We start from the raw sequence: 13,714 nt of genomic DNA, 5'->3' as shown, positions 1-13,714 counted from the left end.
AAAGTACAAAAGTGTTTGTACTTTTAGTACAAAACGTACTTAAAGTACCAACAGTAGAAGTACTCACTACAGAATGTCCCATTTCACAAGTTTGAAAATGTATACAAATATTTTGAAAATAGCAGATCTACAAGCTCACATTGTGAGCTTGTAGATCTGCTATTTTTATTTTGTATTTAGACCTGAATTGGTTAATTTATGTTTTGTAAGAATAATCTAAATCTACAAAGTAACTATATAACTAAACTAGTCTTCAAATCCTTATAGTGGAGTAAAAAGTACAATATTTGCCTCTGAGATGTATGTGGAGTAGAAGTAAAATTATTGAAAATTGGAAATACTCAAGTAAAGTACAAATAATAAAATTGTACTTAAGTACAGTACTTGAGTACATGTACTTATATAGTTACTTTACACTACTGGTGGTAGTCCTGTAAGGCAGTGGTTCTCAAACTTTTTCATGTCAAGGACCCCCAAATGATATGTATTTGGCCGCGGACCCCCATCTAAAATATTATGTTCCAGGGACCCCCCAGAAGCAAAGATTTGAGTTACAAATGTTTGCTTTAAAAAATATATATTCAAAGATTTGCAAAAATGTTCACGATTTTTCAAAAATAGCAGATCTACAAGCTCATAGTGCGGCACCGAGGTATAAAAGGTCATAATTATTGTGATGCTATATTAACACATTTTGCTGGGTACCCCCTAACCCCCTCAAGTACCCCTGGGGGTCCCCGGACCCCACTTTGAGAACCAATGCTGTAAGGTCACGATTGGCTACCAATCTCATCGATCATATCTCGGAATCGGACAGCGGCGGTGAGTGCACTGATAACGTTAGTTGTGTATTTGCGAATATATGTGAATTATATCTAGCTGTGATTCATAGCCTTGAAGGAGTTCTTCAAGGCTATGAATCAGAGCTAAATTATATCATGATAATTCCCCTCACTATATGAATTGATTGAACGTGTGCATATTAAGGGGTTTAAGTGTTTCATGCAATTCAAACAGGTGCTATAGAGATTAAATCAGCGTTGTTTGTCAGAGAGGATGAGGAGGACGACTTCAACATTAATTCAGTTTACACATTTCTTTTTTATTTTCAGGTTTAATTGGTCAAACATTTAATATAGCGAACCTGCTTAATAACAAACAAAATGATCACCGATCTACTTGTCTGAGTGAAGACACGGTAAGCTATAAACACAATGACTATATATAATCAACAAACAACTGTAGCCTTATTTTCAGTGGTACTCACATTTTGTACTTTGTAACTTAACGTAAAAGTACCAATACCACAAAAAGTATTCGCATTAAAATATACTTAAGTACTGAAAGTAAAAGTACTCATTTTGCAGAATGTCCCATTTTTCCAAATGTATAAAAATTCTTTGATAATAGCAGATCTACAAGCTCGCAAAATAACTAGTAACTAAAGTTGTCAAATAATTGTAGTGGAGTAAAAAGTACAATATTTTCCTCTGAGATGTATTGGAATAGAAGTTGGAAACACTCCAGTAAAGTAAAAATTCTTCAAAAGGGTACTTAAGTACAGTACTTGAGTAAATGTACGGTAGTTACTTTACACCACTGCTTATTTTTGTGAGTAGGCTACCAAGAGAAAACAGTGTAGCGATCTGATGATGAAAAAAGTATAATATGACCCCTTATGTATTGGGGTACAGCAGCACCATTGTAATCTCGTAGAAACCGTTTTACAAACTCTTCATACACATTTTGATCCTGTTGTTCAATGGCAGCATATGTTATCATGATATAAATCACGTTATATAAATTCATATATTTACTCCTGGGGGGGGGGGCATTTGTAATGATAGGCTAAATGTGACAACAGAAATAACTTCAATACACACATGGGGAGGATTCAACTTTGAACCCCAACTGTGATATGAGGTCTCCAAATTAAAACATACTTGAAAGTGTATTTGGGTCTCTGAAAGTAGATGCTTTACAAATATTTTGATATTCTGTACATTTTGGAAAGTTAAAATATTTTCTGTCCAAACTATATTTCGAATCATGAAAAAATGCAGCAGTATGTAACAGTAACAGTATTTTCCTGTATGTGAAGATGAAGGAGTTGGTTCAGTTCTTGGTAGCAATGAGGGTCTGGTACAGGGGCTTGACTACTACATGGAGGTAGAGGGAGCTGTCGGTGAGGTATTGGGAGGTCCGGCTGTGCAGGTCAGCATCGGCTAGGAAGTCCCCGTTTTCCTCTGTGCTCTGATAAAAGTTATAGATGTGTTTCACGACCACCTTGCCCTGCTGACGAGCCATCACAAGCACCGTCTTCTGGAAGTTCACGCCAACAAAGTCTACGCTGGAGGTGGCGGGGGTGATGATGACACGAGGCTGACCCCCATCCACACGCATGGGCTGCGTGGCACCCGTGTCCGCGTACGTGTTCCTCATGCTTACGGGTAGCCAGCGTGGGGAAAACAGGGCATTCCAAGTGACCCGCTTGTTGGCGTCATGCCCGCTAGGGCCCAGGTTGGTCTGGAAGCTGGTACTGCGGTCATCTCGGGCTGGGTTGTTGATGATCCAGGGGGACCCCCAGGCCAGAGACAGGTAGTTCCTGGGCATAAAGAGACTGCAGTTGACGTCAAAGTATTTGGCCATGTGTAGCGGTGAGGCAGAGTGGAACTGGTAGGACATGTAGAGCAGGTCACGCACTGACTCCTGGTAGCGCGCCAGGACAGGGGACTGGGTCTGCAGGCGAAAGAGCTCGCGCGGGGGCATCATGGCATAGCGCATTGCCCGCAAGGCGTTCTCGGCCGTCAGCCCGTCGGGATCGTTCTGGAGGATCCAAGCCTCCAGCGCAGCGAAGAGCTCCATCTCACTCTGCAGGATGAGGTCTGAGCGCTGGAGCAGCGACATGAGCAGCTGGCTGCTGATGGTCGTCCACTCTCTGCTCTGCAGCACCGACGACAGGTTCCAGGAGAGGTAGTCAAGGCAACTATCCCTCATTGTCAAGTCTCCGGCCTGAAGGGCGTACTCATACCAGCCCACCACGTGGCCCGACGGAGAGTCCCTGGCCAGATTCTGGGTCATGTACTGAGTGATGCCTTGCTGAAGCGCCAGCACACGGTACTTGGTTGCCAGCTTGTGCAAAGGGGTGGCCTGTTCCAATTGCAGGGAGATTTCACCACAATATAGATACCTGCACAGGGTGATTGAATGTGAATATTAAAAATAATCAGAATTAAGGATAACATGTCTGTGCAGCGATCTGTGAAAGAATCCAAATTGCTGTAACCTTGGTTAATGGAATACAGTTACCATTTACCGTAAGCCTTCTCACATTCCTTTTAGTATAATGATAAAACACGTGCTAGTTTGATCATTGATCTGGTACTGTGTAGCTAGTGTTACTTTAGTTTCTCTTAAGCAAATCATAGCTGTCCCTTGGATCACCTGGAGTAAAAAGCACTGTTCTCCTTTGATCAGAACAGAATACACATAAAAAAAACTTCAGTACGGTAGGTCAAATCTGTATTGATGGTGGCACCTTGTAGGACGGCCCAGTACAGTAATAGCCTTTTACACAGGCAAAATAAGATATAGCACATCACATTTGGATCAATATGCTACCTCATTACCATTAGTTAGACACCCCGCTGTTACACTAGGCACTGCTCGGGAACAAAGCATTCATTTGTTTTTCATTTGTTTTACAGTCAGTGAAAAATTGAGCACACCATTGATTGCAGACCCTTCAGGCTGCAAGTGCACATTTCACCCCAGTAGAGGGCATGCTAAGTTCATGCAATCTGCACGATATGTATGCCAGGATCCGTGCAACATTTCCCCATTATTCTATGGTGTCTAAATAATTTACCTTCCTTGAATATTTCCCTGCCCTTAATTTTATTAATTAATTTCCTTACTACGGTAAATCTGCCGAGCTCTTCCTCACCTAATGAACTTGTCAAAGACGGCTGCACAATCGGAGCTCTCCTTGAGCACCAGAGTGCTGCCGTTGCGGCTCAGCAGCAGATCCTCGAAGGCCGGGCTCTGCAGGGAGAGCACCAGGGAGTGGGCCTGGATCACCTTCACCTCATCCGCGTTGGGTGTCTCCACCCTCAGGGTCACATCGCTGGCGTTTCCCTGCACCAGCAGGGCCTCCAGACGCTGTACCACACTGAAGGCGTGGCTGATGATGTCCCCTCCATCACCGCTGGCACCCTGGGTTCCATTGGCCCCCACCATCACTATTTGAAGGAAGCAGGTGGAATTTGGTTTAACCCCATGAACCCCGATGTCCCTGTTTTGGGCATGTCATTATAGGTGAAAATGTTACATTTATTTTAAAAGATCTTCAGAAATAGCAGATTTACAAGCTTGTACAGTATAACTTGTATATATACACAGTATAGCTATTTTCTCAACTTTAGACTTTCTAAGTCTAAGATAGGGCTTATGTGGTTATGGGAGAAAAGTAGGATCACATACAAGACTACAAAAGTGAAAAGTGTGTGGGGGCGGGGTGGGAAGGGAAGAAGGAAGCCTGGGATGTATGCATGATGGCAGGCCAGTACCGCCCAAATCCATGGCATCGATCAGCACAGCTGCACTGGTTGTCTCAATAATGAGCAGTTGTGGGTGAGATTTAATTAGAGCTTTGCCTCATTTGCTGCTAGTATGAGCTTCTGACACAACCATCCTCCACCCCCCACCCATTGACTCAGAATGCGCCGTCACTGCCAGGATTCGAGCTTTGATTCATCACAGGATTCATAGTGCAGTTCCTCTTTCTGATTCTTGGCCTGTTAGTGACACTTCCTTTAACCTGATATGAAAAAGGAACTAGGTGGGTAGTCAGTTGTGCAAAACTACACATGCTGTCACCGTCAGTAACTTGAATGATGTAGAGCGTGAGTTTGAGGTTCTTGGTTTGCAGAGACAAGTGTTTAGTTTATTTACCGCTTTCAATCTAACATCCCTATTCTGGGCATGTCATTCCAGGTGAAAATGTTCAAAAATAGCAGATCTACAAGCACACAGTTATGAGCTTGTTTCGCTGCACGACACCATCATACGAGGGAGTATAAAATAGGGGTTTAGTGGTTAACTCCACAATGAATGCCAAACATTAACTTTGTAACGTCTTATTGTGACAAATTTTAATTTGTTTTATTACGGCGAATCTGTGACATCTGCTACTTTGTTTGTCATAAATTATAAGCTGTTTTCTGTATTTCATATGAAAATTCAACAAGCGGTATATGTTGCTGTATACTTTGTGTCATAGTCTTCAAAGTGAAGAGATTTCTTTTCTTCACATTTATTATACAACATTCCCTCTTTTAACTCCAAGAATCCTCAAATACAAATGACACTCCTTAGACTCTCTATCCCCAACGGGTAAATCATCAAATAATACTTTTGATTTGATCCTTCTATTCTCAACAATTATGCAACTTCATGCATAATTGTTTTTACAGATGAGCAACAACACGCCCTGGGCAGCTCGAGTATAGCATTGAGACCGACTTTGACTTACCTATAGCGACCGGCCCGTTGTGGAGACAGAGAGCCAACAGCAGCATCCTTATGGAGGTACGGACAAGGATCCCTGCTTGACCGAACATCATTGTATCTCTCGTCTATGAACTCTGCCTATCTTTCCTGCAGTCTCCTTGCTCTATCCTGCCTCTCTTGTCCCCAACGAGATCTGTTTCTGGGTGTGCGTGCTTCTGTCCTGTTCTGGAAGAAGAGGGGGGGTCTGTATCTGAATGTGGGACACGGGTTCTTTTGGGCACATCCGGTAGACAGTTCTGAACCCCATCGATTGGTGGGTGGAATCCGGCCTAGGTTGTTTCCATGGCTACCATTTTGACTCCCGAGTTTCCTATCCTTGGGTATTAATGCTCTTGCATGCCATTGATCTAGGAAGTAAGCCATGAGGGACCTCGGTTGGCTGTGATTAGGAAGACTGACAGAGCTGGGAATGAGAAATAGGTGGAGTTTGCAGGAGAATGTAAGCTTTCTCTGGTTGTATCTTAACCACATGAACCCTAGAATCCCTATTCTGGGGCATCGCCAGAAATAGCGAAGGGATTTGGTGTAGACGGAAGAAAGGAGGGCAAAGTATAGACCCCTTGGGCATCCTGGTAGATACTATATAAGGTTTAAGACTACTTAATACATTGTATTATTACATTCGATCTAACTACAGGTACTGTATGCGGGTGGGGCCTAATGTAAAAAGTCTATAAGGAGTGTTACACTGTACTAGTATATTATGAGTATATGATTAAATACAGTATATGAGCTGCTTATTTCATAGTTGTTATTATGTACTATTGACACACAAGGCACAAAAACATGGAAACAATTCATCATAACCTTTATTTCCTCAACAGTGCAGTTGAGGGGCAGGCCCTCATTTTCAATGTAGTCGAGATTTCAAATTATATATAATATGAAAAGACATAGCTGGAAGTCCCTATCAAATCAATTATTTAGACTTTGACCGGCTCCGCATTAATGAAATCAGCAATTCATCAGATAAAATAAAATACTTCATCATATGACCGTGTTGCTCGCCAAAATAAAAACTGTTTTTTGACGGAAAAGTACAAATTTGTCTTTAGAATGCAAATATAGTTGTGCTGAATGTGTGTCACTGTGCAGCCGGTTCAGTAGGCCAGCAACTGTGCCAATTTATTCACTGCTCCAGGCCATAGCGTGCTTCATTAGAGGGACTAAATCATAGAATCAATATGGTACTGCTCTCTTTGGGTGTTTTTTTTGTTTTTTGTGTGTTTGTCCTCATCACAGTTGCACCAAACGTGCATGATCTAAACTAAGATCTTATGGCCAGGTCAAGGAAATGTGTGTACTACTGTATGTAATTTACATGTATCTTAACACTAAATGTTGAGATTGAATCTGTGCTCTCGCAGACAGTGATTTGGTTGCTGGTGTTATGTCAGTGTTGGTCATTGCCGGCGTGTGGGTACTATGGCGGGATCGAGATCACGCGTGATCGTGTCAAAGTCGATTATGATCCCAGAGGACAAGTCTTTTTTATTCCAGTCTGTCTGTGTAAGAGGAGACCAGCGTGTCTGGCTGTCAGCCAAAAAGCTCATCATGGCTTGCCTTGTGTACAGTAGCACACATCACATCAGTGTGCAGGATAAAGATCTGGCTTGTTTTTCTCCTCTCATTATTTTTATATAATGTGTTAACTTTAGATACAGTTCAGGTCAAATATAGCAGGATGAATAATGTCTGTAGTTCCAGCAGTATAGAGTTTGAAGGCAATAAGTAACATAATGATAAGTTACAGTAGCAGATAATTGGTGCATTGCTGCTTTGAGCTTGTGTGTCCTAGTGTGAACAAAGAGATAGGTTACAAGAAAGGTCCTTGGCCCTCCCTTAAAGCTGTGGTGAAACTACGGGGGTACGGTTAGATTTTTATAAGTCACTGGGGGGGAAAAAAGCTCTTTAGCTTGTGTCATATGTGGTACTCACTACTCAGAAAGCACATGGAATGTCATATACTGTAGTTCTAAATGCGATGCGAGAATGTGGACTAGCCAATGCCAACTCGGACTATAGAGAACCTATACAGATATTGTTTAAATATAATAAACCGTTGCTCTTAAAAAGGTTTGACATAGAGCAATTTGGTTCCACTGGCACAAAAACAGCCACTTGCATTCTACTGTATAAAACAAGACTATTAAGTCTAAAAGCCTCAGCAGCCCCTAGAGGCCATGCTGCTCCTTACGCCAACAACATTTGGCCAAAGAGGGAAGGCTGTGGACTCAGTGGAGATACCAAAATCAGAAATCTGCCTATTAGATTATGAGAAATGTTGTGTGCAAAGTTGACATTTAGCACCAGATGAATGGTCATGATGTCACTTGATTTTGCAGTAATCCAAAAGTATTCAGATTAAATTAGATTTAAAAATTAAATGAGCTATTAACCTTTTCTCGGTTCTCAACCTCTTGGTAAGTGCATATCTGTTACCCTCTTTACCTCCCGCAACTGATAGTAGCCTACGACACTAGCCCGTACAATCACATACTGTAGGTCTAAATAAAGGTAATCAAATTTGAGAAAGACTTGAAGACCATTGCTGTGGATTGTAAGGCTCTCCATTTATTCTGAAATGACTGTCATTAACATCTCACATCCACTAGAGGGCACACTAGGCTTTTCTCATCAGCAGCCGCAGCAGCAAATCACCTCCTCTGCCCTCTGTTGTAGTGCAGTGGTTCTCAACCTGTGGGCCGGGGACCACTGGTGGGCCGCGAGGGTATTGCAAGTGGGACCCCAAAATAATTGGCAAAACACTAAGATTTAAAACTAAAGTTTGAAAAAAACTAGTTTTCTTTGTGATACTGATAAATAAGAACACTTTATCTCTATCTATTTTAATAATGTAATTCCCTTTATTCTAGTCTCTAGTGGATAAGATGTTGGCTTTCCACGCGGGAGACCCGGGTTCGGGGTCAGAAGGGGGGGTGAGTGAGTGTAGCAGTAGTGGCTCAGAGACCTAAAAACTCTGAACCTAATATCTCCCCCCATCTAGAAAGCCTTTATGCTAGTGGATAAGATATAGCACCGAAGTCTGACGTCACTGCCACTAGACTGCCACTAGACTGCCACTAGAGGGCGCTGTTTCACGGGTTCGTGGCTTTATTTTTTGTGTTGAAATCCCCATTTGGGAATCTTAGATCACGTCATATAAGAACTGTGTTCCAAACATAAACACACCACCCTGGCGTTTTTGTCAGGGGGGTGGCTCTGCATTGTTTATGATATTCATTCATATTTGATACAGCCTGTTTCTGGCGAAAATGGAATTAATTCTGCCTTAAAAGTCTTAAGAACTACTACTTCCGGGTCTGAAATCACTGTCCCCACAGCAGCCGCGTTCATGGGAAATGTAGTCTTTGGGTTGTTTGACTCGTTTCTAGTGTTTATATTGTGTTACTCTTTGGGTAAATGTGTACATTTACACCTTCAGTCGATGCTTCATATCCATATGAGTAAAAACGCCAGGGTGGTGTGTTTATTTTTGGAACACAGTTCTTATATGAAGCGATCTAAGATTCCCCAATGAGGATATCAATACATAAAGTAAAGCCATGAACCTGCGGAATGCGCCCTCTACTGGCAGTGACGTCAGGACTTCGGTGCTCTATTGGCTTTCCACGCGGGAGACCCGGGTTCGAAGCCCGGATGTTACAAGGTCACATCTCACACCTACGTCGCACCGCCGATCCAAACCGACATGTCTGGATCATAGTGTCGGGGGCTTTGTCATAGTACCTGTTGTAACCCGTCTGTTTTACCCTGTGTCCCTTTTATGCCCATATATGGAGATCTCTGATGTCATTAGTAGCCTATATGCCCATACCCTGTATATTGGCATGCCGATATATATGGGTATGTTGTTTGGATCGGAAACTGGATATCCATATGGCCCTATATTGACATATCGGTCGGATCGGCAGTTCTGGACAACCCCGTACACGAACAACTCGACGGTGGGCACCGCACTCCCTCGAATCCTTGCCGATGCGATGCGCGAGCCGAGTTTAACGTCGGTCGATCCCATATATGCACATGAAGACCATATACTGTATGTGCATAGCTGATCTCCATTTATGCCTATAATGGGCATATCGGGGTTGTTTATGGTTATGTCTGACTGATTCATATAGCGACATGACTATATATGACGTGGTCCTGCCTATATATGGACGTATGGGGTTTGTTTATGGTTATGCATGAGTCAGAGTGATGTCAGAGGTCCGCCCGCCCTCCCAGTAGCCAATTTTAATATAGGATAATCGCCAAGAAAATAATCAATGGTTGCAGCCTAAGGCTATTTGAGCTATTTTTTGAAAAATTCTGAAAACATTTGCCTATAATGACATGACTAAAATAAGGACGCCAGGGTCAATGTGGTTAACTGTGCCCTCATTACTCAGTCCATTTCAATAAGAGTGAAAAAAGGAATTGATGCTCTGTAATCAAATGAATTAAGCCCCGGGGATTAATGTGGTTAATTTTGCCTAATGGAGGCCCATTGAAGTCATGTTGGTACCACAGCTTGTTTGTCTTACAATAGAAAATAAGTTCTTAATTGAGTGAATAATGTGGAGTATTTGCCAAATAGAGTCACGGTTATGGTATGAGTCTGAGCTGAAATAACAAAACATAACTGTGAACTCTGTCGTGATATTAGTAAATGAGCCAGCCAAAACGAGGAGCTCAGGTAATTGGACATCAGACACAGGACTTTTAACAGTACACATTTCATGGCAGGACACCAAGTTCCCATTTATTTTGTATTTATTTTTTAAAATGTACTGTGCATGCAATATTCCACCAATCTGACAGGACTTATGTTGCTCTGATCACTGAACAATACAGATCACAGATAAAGGACTTCGTTATTATGGGACAATGTGGGATTAGCCTGCCATGGAGAATTTAACAATGTTAAGACATGACTGCACGGCTGAACTACAGCGAGATAAGAAGACTCAAGAGGGTGTATAGTTTTTCGGCTACTCATGTTACAGCCATTCAGAGTCTTACTGCTTTTTAGGTTACTGAGTCACAGTTTGGAAACCAAAGTTTTTATGGAAGCCAGCCCAGGACGGAGTGACCTACACAAAGTGCTCTGTCTCAGCATCAGTTTATCTCAGTGGAACGGCGCCATTATCTCTCTCTCTCTCTCTCTCTCTCTCTCTCTCTCTCAATTTTTCGGTCGCTCTCTTACCACTGACACACACACACACACACAGGCTGACACAGAAGAAATATAGGTTACACACACACAGTCCAGACCAGAGGGAGATTTATTTTACAGTTGTCTGTGCGGTAGCGGCTGGTGAGATAAAGATTGCCTATAACTCAGACTATAACTCAGACAGTCCTCTACACCTTGCAGGCGTGAAATTGTCTCTATGGGCTAGTACCTTTGACACAAAAACAGTCATATCCTAATGTGACACAACGTCATTACCACGCCAAAAGTAGCTGATCTACAAACTCACAATGCATCGCAACAGAAAGTGTTGTGAGCTTGTAGATCTGCTATTTCTGGCTAATGTTCCTCCCCAGAATATTCATGCTGAGGTTCAGGTGGTTAATGTGATGGCTGGGCCATGCTGAGCCATTGTTCCAATCAGTGGCGATAATGTGTTTGACATAATTGGTAACAGAATAGATTTATTAAAACCGTGGATGATGGTGCTTGACTTTATGAGACATTTGGTACTAAACAAAAGTATAAAGGTTGGCTGACAGAAATGCTGGAGTGCATGACAAGCAGTGGTGGAAAAGGTACACACATGTTTTACTTAAGTAAAAGTATCAATACCGCAATGTAGATATACTCTGTTACATGTAGAAGTCCGGTATTCAAAATGTACTTGAGTAAAAGTACAAAAGTATTGGTATCAAAATGTACTAAGTGCACCAAAAGTAGAAAGTACTCATTATACAGAATGTCCCATTTACAGTTTTCAAATGTATAAAATGTATAAAAATCTTTTGAAAATAGCAGATCTACAAGCTCACAATGCCTCGCATCGCCACGCATTGTGAGCTTGTAGATCGGCTATTTTCAAATGGCCGAAATGTAGGCTAGGGCTGAAGTGGTTAATGTAATAATAATCAAAATCTACAAAGTAACTTGTAACTAAAGTTTTCAAATAATTGTAGTGGAGTAAAAGTACAATATTTGCCTCAGAGATATAGTGGAGTAGAAGTAAAAGTGCTGAAAATTGGAAATACTCCAGTAAAGTAAAAATACCTCAAAACTAGAAAAGGTGCTCCTCGGAGCACAAGTCTCCGCCAGGTCAGGTAGGTTATTATGGCCTCCTGGTGGCGCTATAATAGGCCAATGTGAAAAGGGTGCCATTTCTTCTTAGGCCTTGCACGGCAATCGGACACTGGATTCATGATTTGAGGCATTTTGTTTCAAAAATGTGGTTTGCTAAATTAGACCAGCTGGTGGCGCTATAACAGGCCAATGTGAAAAGGGTGGCATTTCTTCCTCGGCCTAGTGGGAATGTGTGTGCAAAATTTCACGGAAATCGCACACTGCGTTCATGATTTGAGGAATTTTGTTCAAAACGGACCTATCGTGCAAACTTTAGAAGCCAATGTTAGCCGAGTAGGATAGAATATGAAATATCGGACACATCCATCTTGATCACATGACTATAGAGATACTGTGTACCGATTTGCGTGATTTTTGAACAGAATGTGAAGGAGTAAGAGCAAAAAATGTGTTTTACAAAACTCAGCCTCCTGGTGGCGCTCTAAAAGGCATATGTGAAAAATGCAGGGCAAAGGTTTTTCCTTGGCCTCTAAGGAGAGTGTGCATGCAAAGTTGCACGTAGATCGGTGCAGTTATAGCTAAAAACGTGAATCGGCCTGTTATAGCGCCACTATGAGGCTGATTTTAAAGTTTTCATGTGACATTTCTTCCTGGGCCAAGTGGGAATGTATGTGGAAAATTGCACGGAAAGTGCATGCTGCGTTCATGATTTGAGGCATTTTGTTCAAAATGAACAAATCCTGCTAACTTTGGAAGGCAATCTTAGCCAATCAGGATGGAATATGGAAAATCGGACAGATCCGTGTTGATCACATGGCTATAGAGATACTGTGTACCGATTTGCGTGTTTTTTGGAGAAAATCTGTAGGAGTAATATAAAAAAATGTGTTTTGCAAAAGTCGGCCTCATGGTGGCGCTATGACAGGCTGATCTGAAAAATGTGGGGCAGAGGTTCTGCTGTGGCATTCAGGGAGTGTTTGTGCGCAGTTTCACAGCGACTGGGCCAACGGTGGCGGAGATTAGCTGTTAACAGACAGAAGGACGGACACACGGAAGGACGGACGGACGGACAGGGGGCAAAACATACTCTCTCGCCATGCCTTTCGGCCTGGCGGAGACAATTAGAGTACTTGAGTACATGTACTTAGTTACTTTACGCCACTGATGACAAGGTTCCACACTACACCCACACACAGGCCCTCATCATTAGCCCAAAGTCATGTCATTTTGCAGTGCCTACTGAACTCCTGTTCAGTAGGCACAGGTAGCTCCAGAAACAAAGAAGTGACCTTCACTCTGCATGGGGTCGGGGACCGTTCAGTATAAAATAATAAGAGTCTGACAACAAGGCATAATGTGCATTGATGGAGCTACAAAATGTTCTTTTGTGCGACCTTTTGGTTGCTGTTTTTAAATGATAATAGATTTGAATTGTAGTTTTGTGTGTTCACACTCTTATTGCTAATAAAAGGCCAGCAGAAAAAGTGACTGGAATCCAGTGAAGTATATTAATATATGTGCAGCATCATGTGAACACCGTTTCTGTGTAATTCTATTCTTATTTTAGGTAGAACATTACATTTCCCACCAGTGCTGCTGATTATTGTGGATAAAGGTACAATGAGTACATAAGGCAGTGAGTGGTGAAGCATATGAGCCATTGCATTAGTATCATGAAGCATACAAATGCTGGAAATTCATGTTCATGCAACTCATGCTTCACCCCATCCGATCAATATTACCCCATTGGCCTCTTGTTCCCCATATCCACCCCTAGTCCAGCGAGCGTGATTGATTGTGCGTCGTGCCAGCGCACGTTTGTTGTCGCTGGCAGTTCATTACACACTTGACTGAACCTCTGGT

The 13,714-nt window shown here is 42.2% G+C and overlaps 1 protein-coding gene across 1 annotated transcript; it reads right to left on the bottom strand.

Moving 5' to 3' along the window:
- Nucleotides 1-2,115: 2,115 nt before the first annotated feature.
- btbd17a (BTB (POZ) domain containing 17a) lies at nt 2,116-4,239 on the bottom strand (the record flags this gene model as incomplete). The annotated part of the gene is made up of 2 exons (XM_080455737.1): nt 2,116-3,190; nt 3,947-4,239. 2 exons carry the CDS (start codon nt 4,237-4,239, stop codon nt 2,116-2,118), a joined length of 1,368 nt encoding a protein of 455 aa, XP_080311863.1.
- Nucleotides 4,240-13,714: the final 9,475 nt, after the last annotated feature.

This window comes from Gymnoscopelus braueri, assembly GCF_963280865.1.
Source record: "Gymnoscopelus braueri genome assembly, chromosome: 17".
NCBI classification, from domain to species: Eukaryota; Metazoa; Chordata; class Actinopteri; order Myctophiformes; family Myctophidae; genus Gymnoscopelus; species Gymnoscopelus braueri.
The sequence above is the reverse complement of the archived record's forward strand: the minus strand, read 5'-3'. Positions and strand labels throughout refer to the sequence as shown.